Below are 19,449 nucleotides of genomic sequence, written 5' to 3'. Positions count from 1 at the left end.
GCAGTTATGAGAAGCAAAAATATTGGAGACCAGAGCATAATTGAGAAATGAGATGAAGAAATGAGCTCTCATTTGTGAACTCAAAAATAATAATCTGAATGAGAAAGAGCCTGGAAAACTCCTTGAAGCATAATTTGACAATCAACATCTCCATCTGTTAAGAAGCAATCTAAAACTGAAAACTCATACAGCAAAATAGAAAAGCGTAAAAATTCATAACCACCAGCAGCTTCTACTACCGAAATGACAGGGTTAAAGTGAAATAGTCTTAAACTATTAACCTTTCAAGATGACATGTATTAACTAATTTTTAAATTACAGCAGATGACTGGACTATATAGGCTATCTATACAGTTATTTATTGAATGTGCTGGTTCTTAATCCAAAGAAATACACTATGAGTAGCATTACTCCTTGTTCTCTGCAGATAGGCTAGGAACAGGATGATCATACTGGACAAGACTGTTCCATCTTAACTGCTAATCTCCTTTCTGTGCCTTTAAAAAGATAGGACATGCCATTACCACTAGTGCAGCTCAAAACTAATTTCAAGAACATTAAAAACAGCATCTCATGGCTGTGATTTTTGTTCATACTACAAAAGTAAAAGCAAAAATGCTGCTGAACAGGAAGAAACAAAGATTTTCATGTTTTGAGCAAATAACTTTTTAGCTTACTTTCTATCTGCTCCTCATAAAATTTCATTACAGTACCTTTACCTCTTCATATAGCTTCTGTGAACTTAAGAGTGAGGAATAAGTCAACACACACACACAAAAGCATTAAAATACCCACTGATAGAGCTCAAAGTGCCTGAGCATATCAGCTAAGCCTCATTAATACCCTTCCACCTTCCCAAAGCCTCAGATCTCCCTCAGCATATCTCCAGCTGTGGACATCAGCAGCCAGGACTTAGAGAATACAGTCACACCCCTCCTAGAGCTCTGTCAGAAAAGCAATGAAGATAGGTACATGTACCTTTGGCTCATATTTCTCATTTGCTGATATAATTCATTTTCAGAGGAGCATCCACTTTCTTCCTACAGATCGGGAATAACCATTAGGCCCCTAATCAAAACCATTTCCCAGCACAGGGTGTCTAGAGAAACTGCATCTCATGCTCTCCATGGGGATGACTTAGTTACAACTGCCAGACAGTTGGGAGGACTGAACAGTGACCTGCTCTCAGAGCATCATACACACAAGCAGTATAACGAACACCTAAATGAGCAGAAATACACAAAATATATAATGAACTAGTTTAGTGGATGAAAAGTATCTGCATACAGCTTCTGTTCAAGGACCTGTCATCCACAGGTCCTGCTGCCATGGAGGAGCTGGGCTACTAGGAAGTTCCCAAATGGCACAACCAGCAGAGCTTTTCTGGCTCAATGCTTCAAGGAGCTGCCTTTGACAAGGTGCCAGATAGGCCACAGAAGCCACCTGTTCTACAGGGTTTTAGGACACCTGATGGTCAGGTTTGTCAGGCGAGGAACTTCACCAGGAACGGGGAAGGACAGTAAAACACTACTTTCATTTGCTTTGTCTTCAGCTGTAGTAGGCTCTGAGAAAAGCCAAACAGGTCCTCAGTCACAGAGGGACTGGAACTGATAACTGCACCTTAACATCTGGTACTTGTATCTAGGGAGACCTCCCAGAACATGATTTCAAATCCTTATATCCGAGTTCCTATGGGAAGACTGTAAAATCACTATTTTTGAAGCCATAGTAACCAAAACAGCCACTGATGTGTACAGCCAGCTGCTTAGTTTTGTTTCCACAAACATCTCATCATTCTGTGAGTAATTCCTGCATGGAGAAAAGCTTTGAGGAATTTTTTCTTTTTAAATACACAGCATCCTGGAGAGATCTTGCAAAAACTTCTACTGAACAGGGAAATGCATGGCTCTAGCAACCTTAAAACTTTCTGAAACTCCATCTGACATGATTTACAGCTAAAGTGACTAAAAATTACTGTAATAGGGACATTAGTCCAGGAAAAAATATGCTTTATATAAAGATCTCAGATTAATACATTTATCAACATAAAATGCCAGTTCCAACACAATTTTTGCCTTCTTATGCCAACAGAAAGTATCATTCAAAGTAAGTTTGAATTAAAAAGCTGCAAATCCCCTTCAGGAAACCCTCCACTGGCAGAGACACATTACAGAGGTTATTCTCTTGCTCACCTCCCACTGCTCAACCCAGCACCACCAGTGCAACCATTCTGGAGGCCATGCCATAGACTGGAGTGTTGCAATTGGTGTAGAAAGTCTTTCTAAAAAGCTGTTTGTTTCCACATTGGCACAGCTGAGGAGACTGGGAACACACACAAGCAGTCAACTTAATCAGCTTTTATAACTGGAGAAATGGCAACACTGAACTATATTTGACGATTTAATTAAATTGGTCTTCAAACACTTCTCCATTCGGCACCCTTTAATATTGCATCATGAAGCGACCTAACCCTAACACCACCTATTGCCAAAAAAGACATATCCAACAACACTGACCACCTCACCACCTAGCAGAAAAGCAGTGGAACTCCTGAGTGATTAAACTATTCTAAAAGCTTTTGTGTCAAGGAAAAAAAAAAACACCTCAGGCAGAGATCACATGAATAGGAGGGAAAAGACAAATAGTCAGTGACATGCATTACACATTGAAAAAAGCAGTCAACTGGTGTATGTAGTAAGCAAGCATATCCTTTTGAGGTACCATGATGTTTTCTATCCACATGTGCAATGGATGAGCCATAGTCCTGACGAAATTAATATGGTCCAAAGTAACTGCAATCCATAAAGCACAGCAAAACAACACTTTTCCTGCCCAAACCGCTTACGCTTGACTACAAGTTTAATCATTTGATACGTTTTAATTCAGGGATGATTATCAAAACCAACACACAGCATAGCAAGAGGTATGTATGTTTAGTAAAAGACCGTGGGGAAAAGTACTGATAAGGATTTTTTTTCTGCTTTTAAAAATAACTGAAGCTATTTTAATGTAAAGACTCTTGTATAAGTTGATTGCAGGTACTATATATAGAGTGCATTCTCCATTATAACAGACATAAAGCAATCCACGTTATTTTAGTTTTCCCATCTAAATGGCAAAACACTGCAAAGGTTTGATATGTTAAAGTATCTGACAATCAAACAAAGCTGACGTGTTTCAGTGCAGACGTTGAAAAAATTACTTAAATAGAATTATGATGTTCCAACAGTATGTCCATCTTTCATAATTAAAAACATTGAAAAACAAGAAACTGAAAAACCCTCAAGAATGTGTGAAATATCCTAAAGAATGTGAGGAGGCCTTATTTAACCACAGAAGATGTAGCACTGTACTCAGAGCTCACACTTTTAGCTGTCATTTGGTGTCTAGTATTTCTTGTTTCCTGGTTCCAAGCAGCTCCCTCATTCCTTTACTTACACTATTTGAATCAAAGTGTCTAAGCTTTCTCCACTCAGCCACAAGGACTCTGGTGGAATTGAAACATGATCCTCAAATCAGTCTCCCTACTGTCAAGGGACAAGCTCAGCTGTGTAAAATGCAAGTCCTAGCTAGAAGCAGCCATATACATTCACCAAAACAACCTTTTTGTATCCCCAGCATACAGCTCCAAATAACTGCAGACGATCAGATTTTCAGGTAGTCTCAGAGGATTAGTATGTTTTTTCCAGTGCTTTTAAATCCTCCAGTCTCCAAGTGAGGCAAAGCCTATAGACATCAGCCCTCGCTGCCTGTAAACCTGCTGCAGTCTGGCACAGTCAAGCACCAGGAACATACTAAAGCCTCCTCAGCCTGATTTCCATCACCCTTTCCCGATAGGAGCTTCTCAGAAGCATGGAGCAGACCACTGTGGCTAGAAGCACCAATACCAGTTCATTAGCTGTCATCAGCCGATGAGCCCAACCTGCCTATGAAGTGTGACAGACTGCCCTGGGAAAACTTCATTTTCACCAAGACTGTGAACATAGCACTAAATTTTTAAATCTAGAGGAAAAAATGTAGCTTTAAGTGTCAATTTGCTACACATGGTGGCAACTGCTTCGGATTTTCAGAACAGCTTTCAATCTCACTTATATTCATTACTTCTGTTTCATCTGCTTTTTCTTTTACACCTCATTAACTTGAAAAATGACAATCATGCTTCTCACTCCTGTTTATGTTTGGTTTCTGGCCAATTTCACCATCAGGTACTCATGATGCAACACTGAAATTACAAAGTTTCAGAGACTGATTTTGAAGAGGAAACATTTACTACCAAGCAAAACCACCCAGCAACATAAGCCTCTCCCTTCAGTAAAGTAAAGCTTTTGGGCTTTGCGTTTTGATTTACACTCCCCCAACTCTGTTTGTTTTTTTTTTTTTATAACTGGCACATGTGTCTTCGAGTGGATACTAAAATGTTAAAATCAACAAATGGCAAATATATTACAGTTACTGTCAAAGTTTAAGGAACATTTTTTCCTTCCTTTTCAAAATATCAATGGCTTTCAAAGCACTTAACACATCCAGGCACTAAATAAGTAAAGCCTTAAGCCCTCTCAGGGCCTGAGGACTATTCATTTATGGTGGGGGGGAAAACCAAACGGAAAAAAAAACCAAAACCAAACAAAAAAAGTCATGTTTAGGTTGGAGTTTACATTTTTACCCCAAGTAGAACATAGTGTTAAGTCTGAACCTGAAGAGTCAGTCTCTACATGGTCTCTAACACACCGCAAGAACAACACTTTCAGCAGATTTCTAAGTTACTAAGGGTCACGTGCCTCAACTTAGTAGAATCTGTTGAAAAAAAACAGTGGCACAAAAAATTATATACAATGTTTTATCACACAGAAAAACCCCCCAAGGTTAAATAAACAGAATGCTGTTGCTACCTTAGGCAGATTTCTCCTGTCTCTGTAATGTTCGGATGCCAGATTCTCGTCAAGCATTTTACCTTTGGAGGCTGCCAGGAGAGAAAACAAATGATGTTATCCTTTAAAATAAAACTGCATCACAGTTAGAAGCCACAGGAACCAGAAAAGGCAAACATATTTGATATTCACAGACTAGGTTTGTATATTAAAGACACCAATAATATAATCAGCAGGAGTTACACCAGCTTTCTCTGCCCTTTTAGCTTCTCTCAAGTTTTTACAAAAACTGGGATGGTATTAGGCTTTTTCCTAGAAAAACAAGTTTAAAGAAAGCCAAGAAAATTTACTCTCTTCTCCAGTCTCCTTTAGAGGAAAGAAAACATCCCATGTCATGCCGTTTCTTAACACTTAACCAGCAAGACAACAATTTAAACCGGAAAACTACTAAGTGTTTTTTCCCCCAAGGCTTGTCCAAGTCAGGGGTTTGTTAAAAACCAGCAGAGGATGCAATGATAACAGCTACGTCAAAAGAACAGCTTCTTTCAAATGCAGACCTTCCCATTCACAACTGAATAGAAAGCATAAGCAGCATCAATAAGGTGCGTCATATCCGAACTGAAGACACTGACATAAAAAGCCACCAAACTTATTTTCAGGCAAGGTCACCAGATTTCTGAATTCCACAGTGGATTTTGACATACAGATTATTAAAATATTTGCTCAATTTTGTGAAGCAAATAAAGAGCAGGTCATAAAAATTCTGGTAGCTTAGCAACAGCACGCTGTTCCATCCATGCCCTCCCAAATACAATTTGCAGCTTTCAATCAAGCAGATGATGTCTTTTAGCAAGTGTACTGGAATGCAGCAGCACAAACCAATACCTTTCATAACTTCAATTACATCACGTATTATAGACGTGGTGCTATCTTCCCCCACTGCTTCCCAAGAAGTCTTGAGTCAAGGGACAAAATAGCTCGAATAGCTGTATTTGCACAGCGGTATGAAGTGTGTTGTTTCATTGCTTTGTTTTCCACTTCCCTATTATCTTTTTAGTAAAACCATTTTTTAACTAAGACTCCTTGGAGAAGAGATAAGAAAATATGCATGGTACTGAACTACCCATCACATACCTGTCCCGTACTAAAGGAAGAAACACCTATCACCACAACATCTCTGCAATTTATAATATAGATGTTGACTTTTCTCCAGTCTTATTTCATGTTTGTCCAATAACTCAAGAGACACTGACTGCCCCAGCGCTGGATCACAGCATTATTGAAAATCGAGTGGCATGCAGAAAACTATCTCAAACTCTTTACCTCCAAAACAAATGTTCCTCTGAGTTTTCTAACAGCACAGCTTTTCATTAGCTATACTCTCACATTGTTTTGAAAGATTATGTCTAGTTCTCGAGAAAGGGAAAGCAGCAATACTTATTCCATGCCAGTAGATCAAGATAAAAGAGTAAATTTCTACCACATGCACATTCAAACAGGGAATGTACTGATGAGTAGGAAAAAAGTAAGCTTTATACAAACTAAATATTTTTCTAAAAAAAATATACCCCAAATCCTCACAGTTAGAGTGATGTCTCCTTTTTTGCATAATGGAAACAAAAGAATTTTTACCCTTTCAAAGTGTTTTTCATTGCTAAAAATTAGTAAAACCCACTTCTGACAGTAAGACAGATTTTTTTCCTTCTCCCTCTGTCTTCCTCTGTTAGATAGATAGGACAATTGCAGCACTACCATAAATTTTATCTTCAGACAAAACTTCTCCTTTGAGCATGTTCTAAGTCATCTCTGAGTCTTCCTTAGACCACCAAATCCACACAAGATTTCCTTGAGATGTTTCACTTGAATACCTCCAACCATCCAGGTCATACACATGACACTTTGCACAACAAAGCTTACAAAAATCCATTTACTTCATTACTCAAACTCTTCCTTCACCTCAGATACTGAAACCAACTAATCCCTTAGTCACTGGATTTTTTTATTTATTTTTTTAAGCATTTGCTCCCATCTCACTGATCTTCCTTCACCTCAGATACTGAAACCAACTAATCCCTTAGTCACTGGATTTTTTTATTTATTTTTTTTTTTTTAAGCATTTGCTCCCATCTCTCACTGACCTTTATTTCTGGGCAGCTGGTCAACCAAACAAGTGGTGCTTGGGAAACAGATGCTGCAGAGACAGAGGCCAGGCAGGAGCACTTGGTGCTAAAGGCATTTGCAGTGTATACCATTAAATGTTTTGCTTGCTGTTTCACAGCTTCCTCTGATGTTTGTACGGACACTGACATTGCCAGTAGGTTTTGTAAGCACAAACATTAACAAATTTCTTTGCTGTACACAAAACCTCATGAATGTGCAGCCTATTTCCTAACAAAAATAATGCTTTAAAATGCCAAGTGACAGGTTTACCAACAGATTTTAATATTCCTAATAGCACGACAGTTTGATGAGTCACTACAGAACTAACTAACCCTGATCCAGTTTTCTCCTCACAACCCCTCTGCAACACCTGCATCAGTACCACATGCTTTGACACAATATCCCATCACCACCAAAGAAAACAACCCACAGGCTACCTGGTAAATAATATTTTCTGTTGTTTGAGAAACCTTCCCTTCACTCTGCACACCCGCTAAGGTCATCAAGAACAGGACATTGGGAAAGTATGAAAAACATGGAGGGCATTTCCACACGCATATGGATATGCAAGCAGGGATCAGTCACTTTTCTTCCCAAGAATGATGAAATATGAAGTGTTTTGAACTGTGGAGCAGGTACAGTACACAGTCCCAGCCTGGGACAGAAGAGAGTCCTCATATACTAGAGACTCACATTTATTTTAGTTCTTTAGCAGTTATCTTTACACATAAGAATTGAGAGAAAAAAATTTTAAAAGCAACTCAGAACATCAACTTTTAAACAACAGCTTTAAAGTTAAATATCAATACCCCTGCTTTTCTCACCATAGTATCTTGCTGCACAGATGTGCTCCAACTTTAGGGGGAAAAAGGCATCTCAAGGTGATTTTTTTTTTTTCTTTTCTTTTGGTACTCAGAACATGGACAGTACTTATGGGAAGAACGACATTGAGTCCAGAAAACATCAAAAGCTCAAGCCTACTGGTTCCATCTATGACATGCCCCTAAAAAATATCATCAAGAAAATCTTGGCTTGAAAAAGATCGGATCTGAGCAGAGGATTCTGCAGGTGCAATGCCAAGTTTTCCCAATGCTCCAAAAAGCAGCCTGCCTGAATCAGATGCTTACAGGAGGAATAGATCCAAGGTGCACAAATTCCTTTTGGAAGACATTTTTTTGGGCACGTATGGGATGAACTCCTCCCTTCAGGATGTTTTTTATTCCAGCTGTTCTGGAAAGCAGAGGCCTTTGCATTCAGCACCATGCACCTATGCTTGCATCCTTGGGAGTGTGACCAACTCGACTTCCTTCAAGAGGGCTGCAGGAACCGACACCTGACTGTTTGCTTGGAGGCCACAGAAAAAGGACAAAGAGATCCCTATTTTAACCCCACTTCCAACATGAGAGTTTAAAGAGTGAGCAATAACTTTTAATGTTAAGAGTTCTTAACTACTACATTGTTAATGTAGTAGTTTCACCCTCGCACTGAAAAAGAAAAAACATAAAGGTCCCAGGTCTGCCCTAATCAGGCAGAAAGACATTTCACTGAGAACACTGGAGAGAGAGAGAGTAAATATTAAAACATAAAGCAGAGAGCAGTCAAGTGCTCATTAGCGTACTAACCGAACCAACTCAAAAAGACTACAGAGGCATGCGACTTCTTGGGTGTTGCCTTCGCAGAGCAGTGTAGGAGGAAGATCACTTATGGACCGCAGATATCCTCAGACCCATTTCATTTGATTATTCCTTGGTTCAGCACAATCAACACCAATACTCACTCAAATGTAGTATTAAATCAGCAGCAATGAAAACATAATAATTGGACTAGTCAACACGACAATGCACAACTGCAGCACTTGGATGAGTTCCCCCCTTTGGGAAACACGCTGCTGTAGCAAAAGTGCATGGTGAGCTTTCTTACCCTTCTTCAGCCTTTCTGGAAGGCACAGAGTGAAATGCAGCCCATCAGCCTGCAGGAGTGGGGTGATGCAAATTACTACTAGCACTGTAGCACAAATCTATCAGAACCATCCTTGTGCCTCCAATAGCTGATTAAAAACAGGAACCCTTTCCAGCTCTCAAACTGAGATGCTTCTAAAATTATCCACTTCTCCAACTGCTTAAATAGGTTCAGTTAATTATGGATACAGTGGAAGAACTCTTAAAATATTTTATTGCCTTACAGATAATCACAACAAACATTTCCAATATTCAGTACAGCAGCTCAACGGCACAGGAGTCTGATTAAACCCTAACCAGCTGTGTGCTCTGTTCACAAGCAAGAGGCAGCACTTCACAAAAGTCCTTGCTGCAAAGCATCCATGCTGCAAAGCATCCCTCCCACATTTTAGACTCTTGAATCTTCACACTAAGGAAGTTTATAGCCCAGGTACCAAAAGTTGGTGTACATCATTGTAGCCAGTCACATCTAAAGCACAAGGATATATTACTTCCCTGTATTCAAAGATCCACTGCTTTCCAAATCAGCCTCCAACTGTTACTCCCCAGGCAGGACAGTATGCCATGGCTGCAGTTCACAACACAAATCTTTCAAGTTTTTCCTCTTTAATTATATATTCTTATACTCTTCCCCTACACCACTGTTCTACACATCCACTTCTTTTCCCAGCGCAGAGGCTGAATGCTTGCTTATGAGGAATGAAGGGCAAAAAAAAAGAAAATAAGAATTCCCCAGAAGAGCAGCAAACACACAGGATTTTGGCAACAGCACACTACAGAAATTATACTACAAACTACACATTTTGTAGCTTTAAAAACCGATGTTCTTTTTTTCTGCAGGCTGAAAGATTACCTAAAAAAATGGATGCAGGCTCTGAAGCAGGACTATGACAACTTGCCACTCTTATCTGGTACTTTTACTCCCAATACAAATATGCTCAGCACTACTGCAAGGAGCTTGATGCAGATGTGCAATATCCCAGTCTTGCTTATGGGTTGAAAGAACACCGGCAGGTCTGAATAGCTCTATCAAAACCACTGCCATCACTTGTTTTAGTCTTATTCTGTCTGTCAGAAAACAAACCATGGCCTCAGCATAATTATCTCAATATTTGTGAATATATACATTTTCATTAATAAACTGACCATAATCCAACATTCAACCTCCTGCATTTTTTTCTAGATTGCACAAAGGCAAACTTTTTACTTTGTATTCAGTGAGAGGGGCTGAGAATTTAAAAATATCTAATTAACATTTGCTGTAGATTTTCTGCCAGTGCTGAGCAGGGAACCATAACAAACCAGAAGATTTAATTACAGCAATTGAGGATTAAAAAAAAAAATACCAAAATTAACATTCAGCTCTGCTGTTAACACAGCAACTATCTTCCCTGCAGCAGTGTTGTTTAGGTGAATACTGACACAAAAACTTAAGAAGTTAAACTATTATATATCATGTATGTTCCCCTGTGCCCAACATTGCCACAGTGGTTAAACTGCTTTTACTGAAGATGACTAAGATTAGACAGCAGAGGACATGACAGGGTTTCCCCCTTCATACTGAAGGCCATGTTTCTCCAGTATGTGATAGCACAATTTATTCATGTTAGAACAAGGATGTAGTCTACCTTAAAGGACCACCTTTGTATTTATAGTGTGTGCATAACCACCCACGAGCTAGTAACTGGGGCCTGTATTGCAGTATAAAACTCTTTGGTGAGGTTAAGGGGAACTTAAAAAAACCACAACCAAAACCATACAACTGCAAACACCATCCAGAACACCTACATGTACTAAGTGAAGTGTATCAATAAAGACAGACAGGATCCTAAGTACTTTAAAAAAAAAACCAAAACAGCTTAAACAGATAATCCTTGATCAATATTACTATGAAAGGAGAGCACCACTATCAAAAAAGAAGGGGGAAAATTCAAATCTATTTCAGAAACATTGTAGTCCTCCACAAGCATGACATTTTTATAAGATACAGTGCATGTCCCACTAGACTATAAATAAAGGAGTATTAGAAAACTTGTGAATGCATCTTCTGGAATGCAGACTCAACTCCTCTGATTTCAGAAACAATCTTTCTACTCTACTAGGAGTGTTGATTCTACAAGCTCAGTCTGGGGATTCAAGCTATCACATTCCAGACCACTGCACCTTCATCTTTGTATATAAACAATGCTGTGACTGTAACTACTACATATATACAACACTGAATTCAGGCTTGGTGCATCTGAACACATGAACCAAAAGTCTTCCTGGAAACATTTCTCTAGTATCCTCCTCTACACACTCTTCAGCCTCTCTGAAAGCAGAGCTCTTGAACTATCACCACCAGAAGTAAGAAAACAGAAAGCAGAAGGATGGGGAGAAAATGAAAAAGCAAGCAAAATTATCAAAACTGTCCAAATGACAAGAAAATTATGGTTCCTTCTTTCTGAAACTCATATACCTAAATGCAACTATTGCAAGTTAATTGCTCAAATGAGTCCAGTTTCCTTACATATCAAACTATCAGGACACAGAATGGTAGGTGTAATTCCTGAGAACCAGACATGTACCCCAATTGTTTTCTTTTTTCAATCTTGTTCTTTTGACAGCTAAACTCTCAAAACAATGTCTGAAGTTGTTTTTCTTGTAATTGCACCTCCCTCCCTTACAAGGTTCTGCAATTTTAGTAAAGTACAATAACAAAATATCAACATTTCTCATGCTTGAGAAGTCCAAGTTTTCTGGAGCTTCCTACTTAGTTACAATAAGATATCGTAACTATTTGTAGTTCCTCTGGAAAGTTGTTTGCTTAATAACCATTGAAACTTATTTTTTAACAATACATAACTAACAGCCTGGGAGACAACCAGTAGAACTTGTAGAGTGTGCTAAAGGAGGCCACTTGTTACCATATCTGTGCTTTCCACGTCCTCCACTGCATGCTCTCAAAAGGGATTAAGCACGAAGTCCAATATCAGAACTATAAGCACAGTTTGAAGGTTCCAGAGAAACAAGAAAACCCCAAACTTTTCCTTTCTGTTCACCTATTTGATTCTTTCTCTTATAGATACACTTTTTTTTGTTCGAATAATCACTAAGTGCAGGTCTCAAGAATAATTAACAGGAGAGAATAGATGAGAGTGGAACCTCAGCCAGAAGGGAAACTCCCAAGTCTGACTCATCTGCGCTTCTGATCAGCCTCCACCAGACAGCTGCAAATACTTATTTTTTCTTTAAGGAATAATATTATTGAGGCAATAAAAGCCTCAAGGCTGTTTGGTTGCAAACACTGGACTGCAAAGCTAAAGCCAGAGAAACAAGCTGTTTGAAATGCCAACTGGCCCAGTCCTTGAGCTATCAAATCCCACTTTAACACTGCCCCAGCTTTGAGCAGAAGTTTAGATGACCTTCAAAAATTCTAGGCAACCAAGATTTTTCTACAACCCACGATACTTTAGTGACAGAAAGAAGATCCTTTCCTAATCTCAATGCCAAGTTCCCTCTGAAGCCCTACTACCTGGAAAGAAAACCTAAAGCGACAACTACGATATTAATGACAAATACTCACCACCATATTGTAGGCATCAGGAACTTCAATTTCAAACTGAAACTTTCCTCCTTGGTAATAGCCCTCATCTAGCAAAGAAAGAATGAGGAAATAGTTAAATAAGATAAAACAACAGATAAAATACAAAATACCTGTCATTAAAGATTAACAGCACAGAGCCATCATCAAATACTTAACCCCATGACACTAGCTGTGTCCTAATCCGAAGAGAGTGAACATAAGTGTCTTCCCCCACTACCAAAGCATTTACAGCAGAGACTGATTTAATTCAGAAGAGTCAAGAGTCCCAGAGTGACCCTGGAAAAAAAACCTTCCTGATAAGTGTTCCAAACACCACCAAGCTGGAAGAGCTTTTAATTGAATTTTTCACATCTGTAGGAACAAAATTCTACCACACATTGTCCCTATGGCACGCAGTACCACAACACCGACCCTTGGAATGAGCTGGATACATACTTTACTGGCTAATGCATGCTAAATCCTGCTTCAGGATTTAGTACATCTTCCCAGACTCATGCTAGCAATCATATATTGTGATTAGTATGAACAACAGTGTGCAAGAGTATGCTTCAGAGTGTACTGCAATAAAAGAGCAAGTTAGCTCTTTTATTGTAATTACCTTAGGATGATACATCAGTTAGGAAAATCTGCCTGCCTCTCTGTCAACCTCAGACTCAATAACTGAATAGCTAAATTTTAAAATACTAAATCTGAAAACGTGTAGTTGCATTTAGCCAGAGATGATGTAAAAGGATACTAGTCAGCCTGCAACTCTTCAGATGTCTTGCGATTGAAAGCTGAACTGCTTGCAAGCGATCTGACACGTGTCTGTCTGGCATTGCCATTATTGAGTTTTTTCATTAAGAAAGGGAAACAGACAGGTACCCAGCCCCCACTGGGGGTCGGGGACTCCTGAGGAATGCTCAGCCTCAAACTACCTTCAGTACTCCAGCTCTGTATCACACAGCACCATGAAGGCTTGAGCATCAGCAAGGCTAGTTATTATTGTAAGACATTTGCCTTTTTATATTATTTTTAAAACCAACGTTGCAAAGGAAAAGTTCTATGAAGCAATCCATAGTTTACAGAAATATTTAAAAGAGTTATCTTATTATCTGGCTTGTTCCAAAACACAAAAAAAAGTTCTAGCCCCTCTACTATACATCAACATTTTCTCAGGATGGTGTCTTCTGGACCTGCTGCCTTCCCAGACCCTACACAGATCTAGCACAACTTTCTATTTTCTCCTACCAGCCACTGCACCACATCCACTTGCTCAGGTTTCACTCCATGCTCCAATCTCATCGCTGCCAGCACAACTCTGTAGCTTCCACACTGTAACTGCCATAATCACAGGAGAGCAGCCAGCTCGTACCCTCCTGCTCTTTACAATATCTTATCAGCTGACTTACTGAAAAGAAGAGGGCATCACCCTGTTAAATAACACAAACCCTCAGCTACAGAGGGAAGTGAGCCAGTAAAAGCTGATGCTGCCAAAGATGACACTCAACCACACACTACGGCCAGCGTGCCACTCCGAACGACCTGTGCCTGCAGAACAGCAAAAGAGTTGCTGGGAAGTGTATCACGGTCCTGCTTCTCCCAGGAGCCTCTGTGTAGACCACTGACAGGTTAAGCACACAAAGAGCATCAGAAATTTTGGACTGTAAGAGCAGCATAAGCACAGAGTATGAAAACAGAACACGGCTGGTATTCCCCACCCCACACAGTAGTGTTTACAGCTGCCTCCATACTGACCTGTGCAGCACAAAGCTGCAAGCCCTAGCCACTGCAAATCTCACTTTAATAACCTGTCCAAAACATACGCTTTTCAAATCCATTCTCCATTTCCACTCCAATTCAATTTTGAAATGTGTTTGATTTATTAAGCAGCCTTCTCAGGCACACTATGCTCTACCAGAAAGTAAATGCACATCCACCGACCTTTATGGAAAAAAACAAGATAAAAGCATTTCTCTTTTGCTTTCAAATATACTGAGATAAAAACCAGTAAAGTAATTTCTGAAGAATGAGATGTAAAAGGTGAGTTATACCCATATCCTTCTGGTGAAGCCACTCCCTGTCAAATGTACAACACATTCAAAGCAAGACACTGACTGTTCCAGGAACGAACAATTAGGAAAATAGTCCAATATCCCCCTGCAAGTTCAAACAGTTCAAGCACCACCAAGTTACCCTATGGACACAGCTAGCCACACTTTATCTACCATCTAGCACTCTAACAGCTTTTTAACCAAGACTCATTAACCCTCAAGATTTCCACGTATGATAGCATTCATCATAAAACCCATGCTCATCAGAATCAGCCACAGAAGTCTTTCAGTGATCGTACTAAAACAAACAAGCAACACTATACAGGCATGCAGCGCTTGTTGTAGCACAAACCATGTAACTCAAAGCCTTCCATGGGCCTCTCCACCGCCCTCTGCCTTACCAGCACTTATCAAGCCATCACTTCCCAATACAAGCAATCCCAGGAAACGCCCACGTGTGTTTGTGCGGACACAAGCCTGCTGTCAGTACAGCAAGGTAAAGGAGAAACACCAACACTGTTAAGGTTGCTCAGGAAGTCCAGTACAGAAAGTTATTTTCCTTGGCTGAAATTCAATAGTTCCTTGATTTCGTGGACTCAGAGCCAACTGCGCAGCAGCTCTTCGTATTCCACCCCTGCTAATGTGAAATACATGCCTGTTGGTGGATGTATCTACACGCGCCTTATGTCAAAGAAAATCCTCAGATTTAATGAATCCTCACTCTAATACATTTTTCCAAAAGACACATTCGAGAACGGATCCTGGGGAGGAGAGCTTGCCAAAAAACTGTCAGATTTCTGCCAGTCAAGCCGCAGGAGAAAAAGCCATGCTCCATGTCTCTCTGCATGCTGAAAACACCAGGCCCACAACCTCTGCAGCACGCAGGAACATCATGATAGGCCCTCAACCCCAAGCACAGACAGCAAGATCGCTCTGACATTGCTCAAGAGATCCACGGGGCAGGGGTGGAAAGGCTGAACAGTTGTTCACTTTCTCTGCTCTTCCTCACCATGTAGATCTAGCTCAGGATAGCTCCACTTCCACCCAGCCACGGCAGAAACTCCCCATGCCCACGTGCAGAATGAAATCAGACAAGGCGAGCTCAGCTGAAGCTGCAAGCCCTTGCTTGCTAATAAAACCATCGCAACAAAAGGAGTGCAGAGTTTCCTGCAGGATTATCAAGACAAACTGGTGTGCAGAGGGGTTAAATTATGACCAGTGCCAGCAGAAGAGAAGTAGCAGGACCAGATGGTGAAAGACCACCTGCAAAAATGTTTTAGATTAGCTCAAACACTTTTTAACCAGCTATTAACACCTCCACAGGCTGCAAGAAATGCCTTATGTATTACTTCCATTTTCTTTTATTTGTTTTTCTCTGTTCCATGTAAGGCTAAGAAATTTCTGGAAGACTTAGAGCACTTTAGACATCACACAGCAGGCCACTTCCACATATTTACACGATTGAGTCTCCCCCAAAGACAAATCAATATCACTGCCTTGCATTACAACTTCTCATTTTATGTTTTGGGTTTACCTAGCATCAGTCCACGCTAGCACTAACCAAAAAGTGCATTGGGTACCCTCCTGGTTCTGTCATAAAATAAGCAAGGACATACTTACCAGGGGTAAGGCAACTCTCCTCCCCCTTTTTTTACAATTCTCCCTGTAGGTTTGTAAACCTTTTAACTAAACAACAATAAAGTATGCTACTTATTAACAATCACTCAAACGTGTATTAAAAATTCATGGCTCTGGAGAGCCTCAGTACCCAGCCAGAAACCTTACAATGCATTAACAAGATAAGCCTTCACAATGAAGTCATCTTTTAGCATCTCAAGCAAGTAAATAGGTTCTTCCATAGGGTAGTTTCCTTGCCTGTGGTCCACAACACCCATACAGACTGGGACAAGACCCTCAATTTTTTTTAGGCATGTAACAGCAGTGGGAAAAACTGAAATTCTGGCAAAGTTAATGGTGAGGAAAGTGCTATAAATAAAACAGTCAAATAAAATAGCTTTAGCACATAACTTAGGAAGCTGTCCGCTGACGAGACTTTTGCAGAAAGGGAATATGTCTGAGCTCCAGTTTTCCTCCTACTGCTTAAATTTATGTCTTCAAACTGTTTGAACAGAGCAAGCATCCCTCCCACTCCAGTCTCAAGTTTCATTATCAACAACCTGACTCTAATCTTAGTCTGCATTTCTAAGGTGTTTTGATGGCTAGAAGTGCTGTGAAAATAAATCAAATTATTTTATTGCTTTAAAAGAAACTGTGAGATAATTAGGACAGCCCATAAAGGATGTGCTTGTGATAGTAGCTCCTTGAATCATCAGCATCAAAATGCTCAGCCACGCTTACCAACATTTTTCATTTTATAGCACGCAAAACAGAAAACAGGCTCTTTATTAATTCCCTGAAGAGCAGGACTCTAAAATAATCACACTAACCCCAGACTACCCCAACTATCTGGGAACTGCAGGAAAATTGCATTAACGCTACATATTTGTCTGGTTTGCTTCATGTGCAAGCTACCTAAACTAAACTTTTTTTTCCCCAAGTCATTACCACGTTTCAGTCTCAGCTTCCAATTTTGTGCTCCAAATATCAGTGCAGCAGGCAGGACTCTGCCCACATCATAAGCTCTTATCTCCTTATTTTTCCTAGCTTTTGATCCAGTAAGGTACTGGCACAAAAATAAGAACAGAGGCAAGTGCTGGCATAAGGGCATTTTTCAATGACAGAACAATTATTTCAGAGAGCAAAAGGAAAAAGAAGCTTTAGACAGCAGTGAAAGCCAAGGGTATCTGCCTCGGGAACACACAGTTTGTCCACTGCGGCAGTAAAAATTTAAATTGTATCTATTTTCTCACGTGTGCTACTATATATTCACTCACAGTACTGGGCAGAAGGCTCTAACATCAAGGAATCAGAATTTCCTGAGCACAAGCAATTTTTGTGAAATAAGCAGTCAACCTCATCAAGATGTTCTACAAATTCCTCTTAATTTAAAACTCAGTCACCAGAATAACTGCAACATTAAATACTTACTAAGAAAGTTTATTGTGAGAAGTGGAGAGGAAGGCAAATGAAAGTATTTGTTTAACCTCAAAGTTTGTTTTCTTATTCAAATCAACCTCTTGTGAGAACCTAAAGCAGCTTCCTTCGCTGTCCTTTCCAGACCAGCCACATTCGAAATGACTACATAAAACAAAAAACAAAGCACCCAAGAACAGACTTTGTCCATACATAAGCTAGAACAAACTTCAACATGCATTTCTAGTGTAGAAAACAAACAAAAACCACACCACCTTCTGTCAGTACCCGCACGTTACCCTGATGGCCAGCTACTTTCAGAAACTGTCTTGATGTAAGATTCCTTATAAAAGGTGGTTACAGAATTCAAGCTCTAACATTAATCATAATATAACAGAACTTAAACATAAAATATTAATATAAAGTAATTAGCACCCTTTTAACAGTTCTGTCATAGAAGGATGCAAGCAAACTGAGAACCCTAAGTGAGCCAGGAAGACCCTCTTTGCTGTGCAGACTACCAACCCTAGCTCACACACTCACTATGTACGTTCTGACAGAACTGCAAGGCAGCATTAGATATTCCCTGGCACTGCAGCTGCACTGAGCCCAGCTCTTGTTCCACAACTGGAAAGCTGCAGAGATATTTGTAAAGCACTCCCTTAAGAGCCAGATGTATGAGCAGGATTACTAGAAGTAACTCAGTTCCTCAAAACAAAAGATTAGGTTAGGAGGAGGAAAACTGGTTCTCCCTCCAGACTGTGAAGATTCATGCAACATTGTTTAGACTCTGCAAAAATAGTTGCTTCAATCAAACATTTTGGCCCATCTGAGCCATAAAAATTCTGTGACAACCACTTAGCTGTCTTTCTGCTGTCCCAGAGAAAACTTAAATTTAGCATACACTAAAGAAAATCCTCAATAACAAAAGGAATCAGAAAGCTACAAAGATTTTCCTGGTATGTGTTACATCCTGCCTTTAGAGAGCTGTGCTAATAAGCTTTAGCTGATCACAAGATTCCGTACCTGAATTCTGCACTGCTGAAAATAGATGCTTACTTCGGTCAGACTGCTACTGCAGAGACTTCAGCTGTGCAGCTATATTTAGAGTAACAAAATGTTAATTAAGATAATCTTGTTCCCAAGATCACTTCAGCAATGAAGCTTGCACAAAAACCATGCTCTGCACTCAACGACTGTCTTCTGACTGCAGTATCTAGCTGCACAGCAGTTAACAGAACAAAAAAGACTAAGTATTCAGACACCTTAGAATTAGTACAAAGAAGCTACCATAGCTTCATATCCAAGTCATCTCTAACTCACACAGTGATGATCTTGTAAAGTCAACTCATTTCCAAAAATGTAATAAAGCACTATCGTATAAACTGAAGGACATTTGACTCAAGCAGACTAACATTCACCAAGTAAACATGAATATATCTCCTACAGAGTGAGAGGTTAAGAGTCCTATAATAGCACGTGCATTTATTTTCTTATTACACTGACTAGGGCAGTCTAACTAATTTTTCCAGCACAAAAAGGAGTCAAATGAATGGACATGCTAACGAACACCACCCACAATTTCACCTGCCAAGGAAGTACAAGTTGATTTTGGCTAATAAGCAGCAACACTGACATCTAGCGCCCATTTGACTTCAAGATACTGAATTATCTGAAAAATTCCTATCGCCCTGTTAAGTATAAACCATTATTTCTACAGGTAAGATGACTGCATCCAAAATCCTGTTGTCAATAAGCATGTACAGAAATCATGCATCTACAAGACTTAGTCAGCAGGGAGATACCGATCC

At 39.8% G+C, this 19,449-nt stretch overlaps 1 protein-coding gene across 1 annotated transcript in view; it reads right to left on the bottom strand.

The window, feature by feature from the left end:
• Positions 1-19,449, bottom strand: part of UBE2F (ubiquitin-conjugating enzyme E2F (putative)) — a gene marked incomplete at its 3' end in the record, with an annotated part of 50,357 nt that overhangs the window by 17,819 nt on the left and 13,089 nt on the right. Inside the window, exons 4-5 of the mRNA XM_010086492.1 lie at positions 12,552-12,619; positions 4,890-4,960 (exon numbers count right to left, since the gene is read on the bottom strand). Coding sequence (XP_010084794.1) covers positions 4,890-4,960; positions 12,552-12,619 — 139 coding nt within the window. The remainder of the gene's footprint in view (positions 1-4,889; positions 4,961-12,551; positions 12,620-19,449) is intronic.

The sequence above is a fragment of the Pterocles gutturalis genome, unplaced genomic scaffold (genome assembly GCF_000699245.1).
Source record: "Pterocles gutturalis isolate BGI_N339 unplaced genomic scaffold, ASM69924v1 scaffold9181, whole genome shotgun sequence".
In the NCBI taxonomy this organism is placed as follows: Eukaryota; Metazoa; Chordata; class Aves; order Pterocliformes; family Pteroclidae; genus Pterocles; species Pterocles gutturalis.
This window is presented reverse-complemented; position numbering and strand designations above follow the sequence as displayed.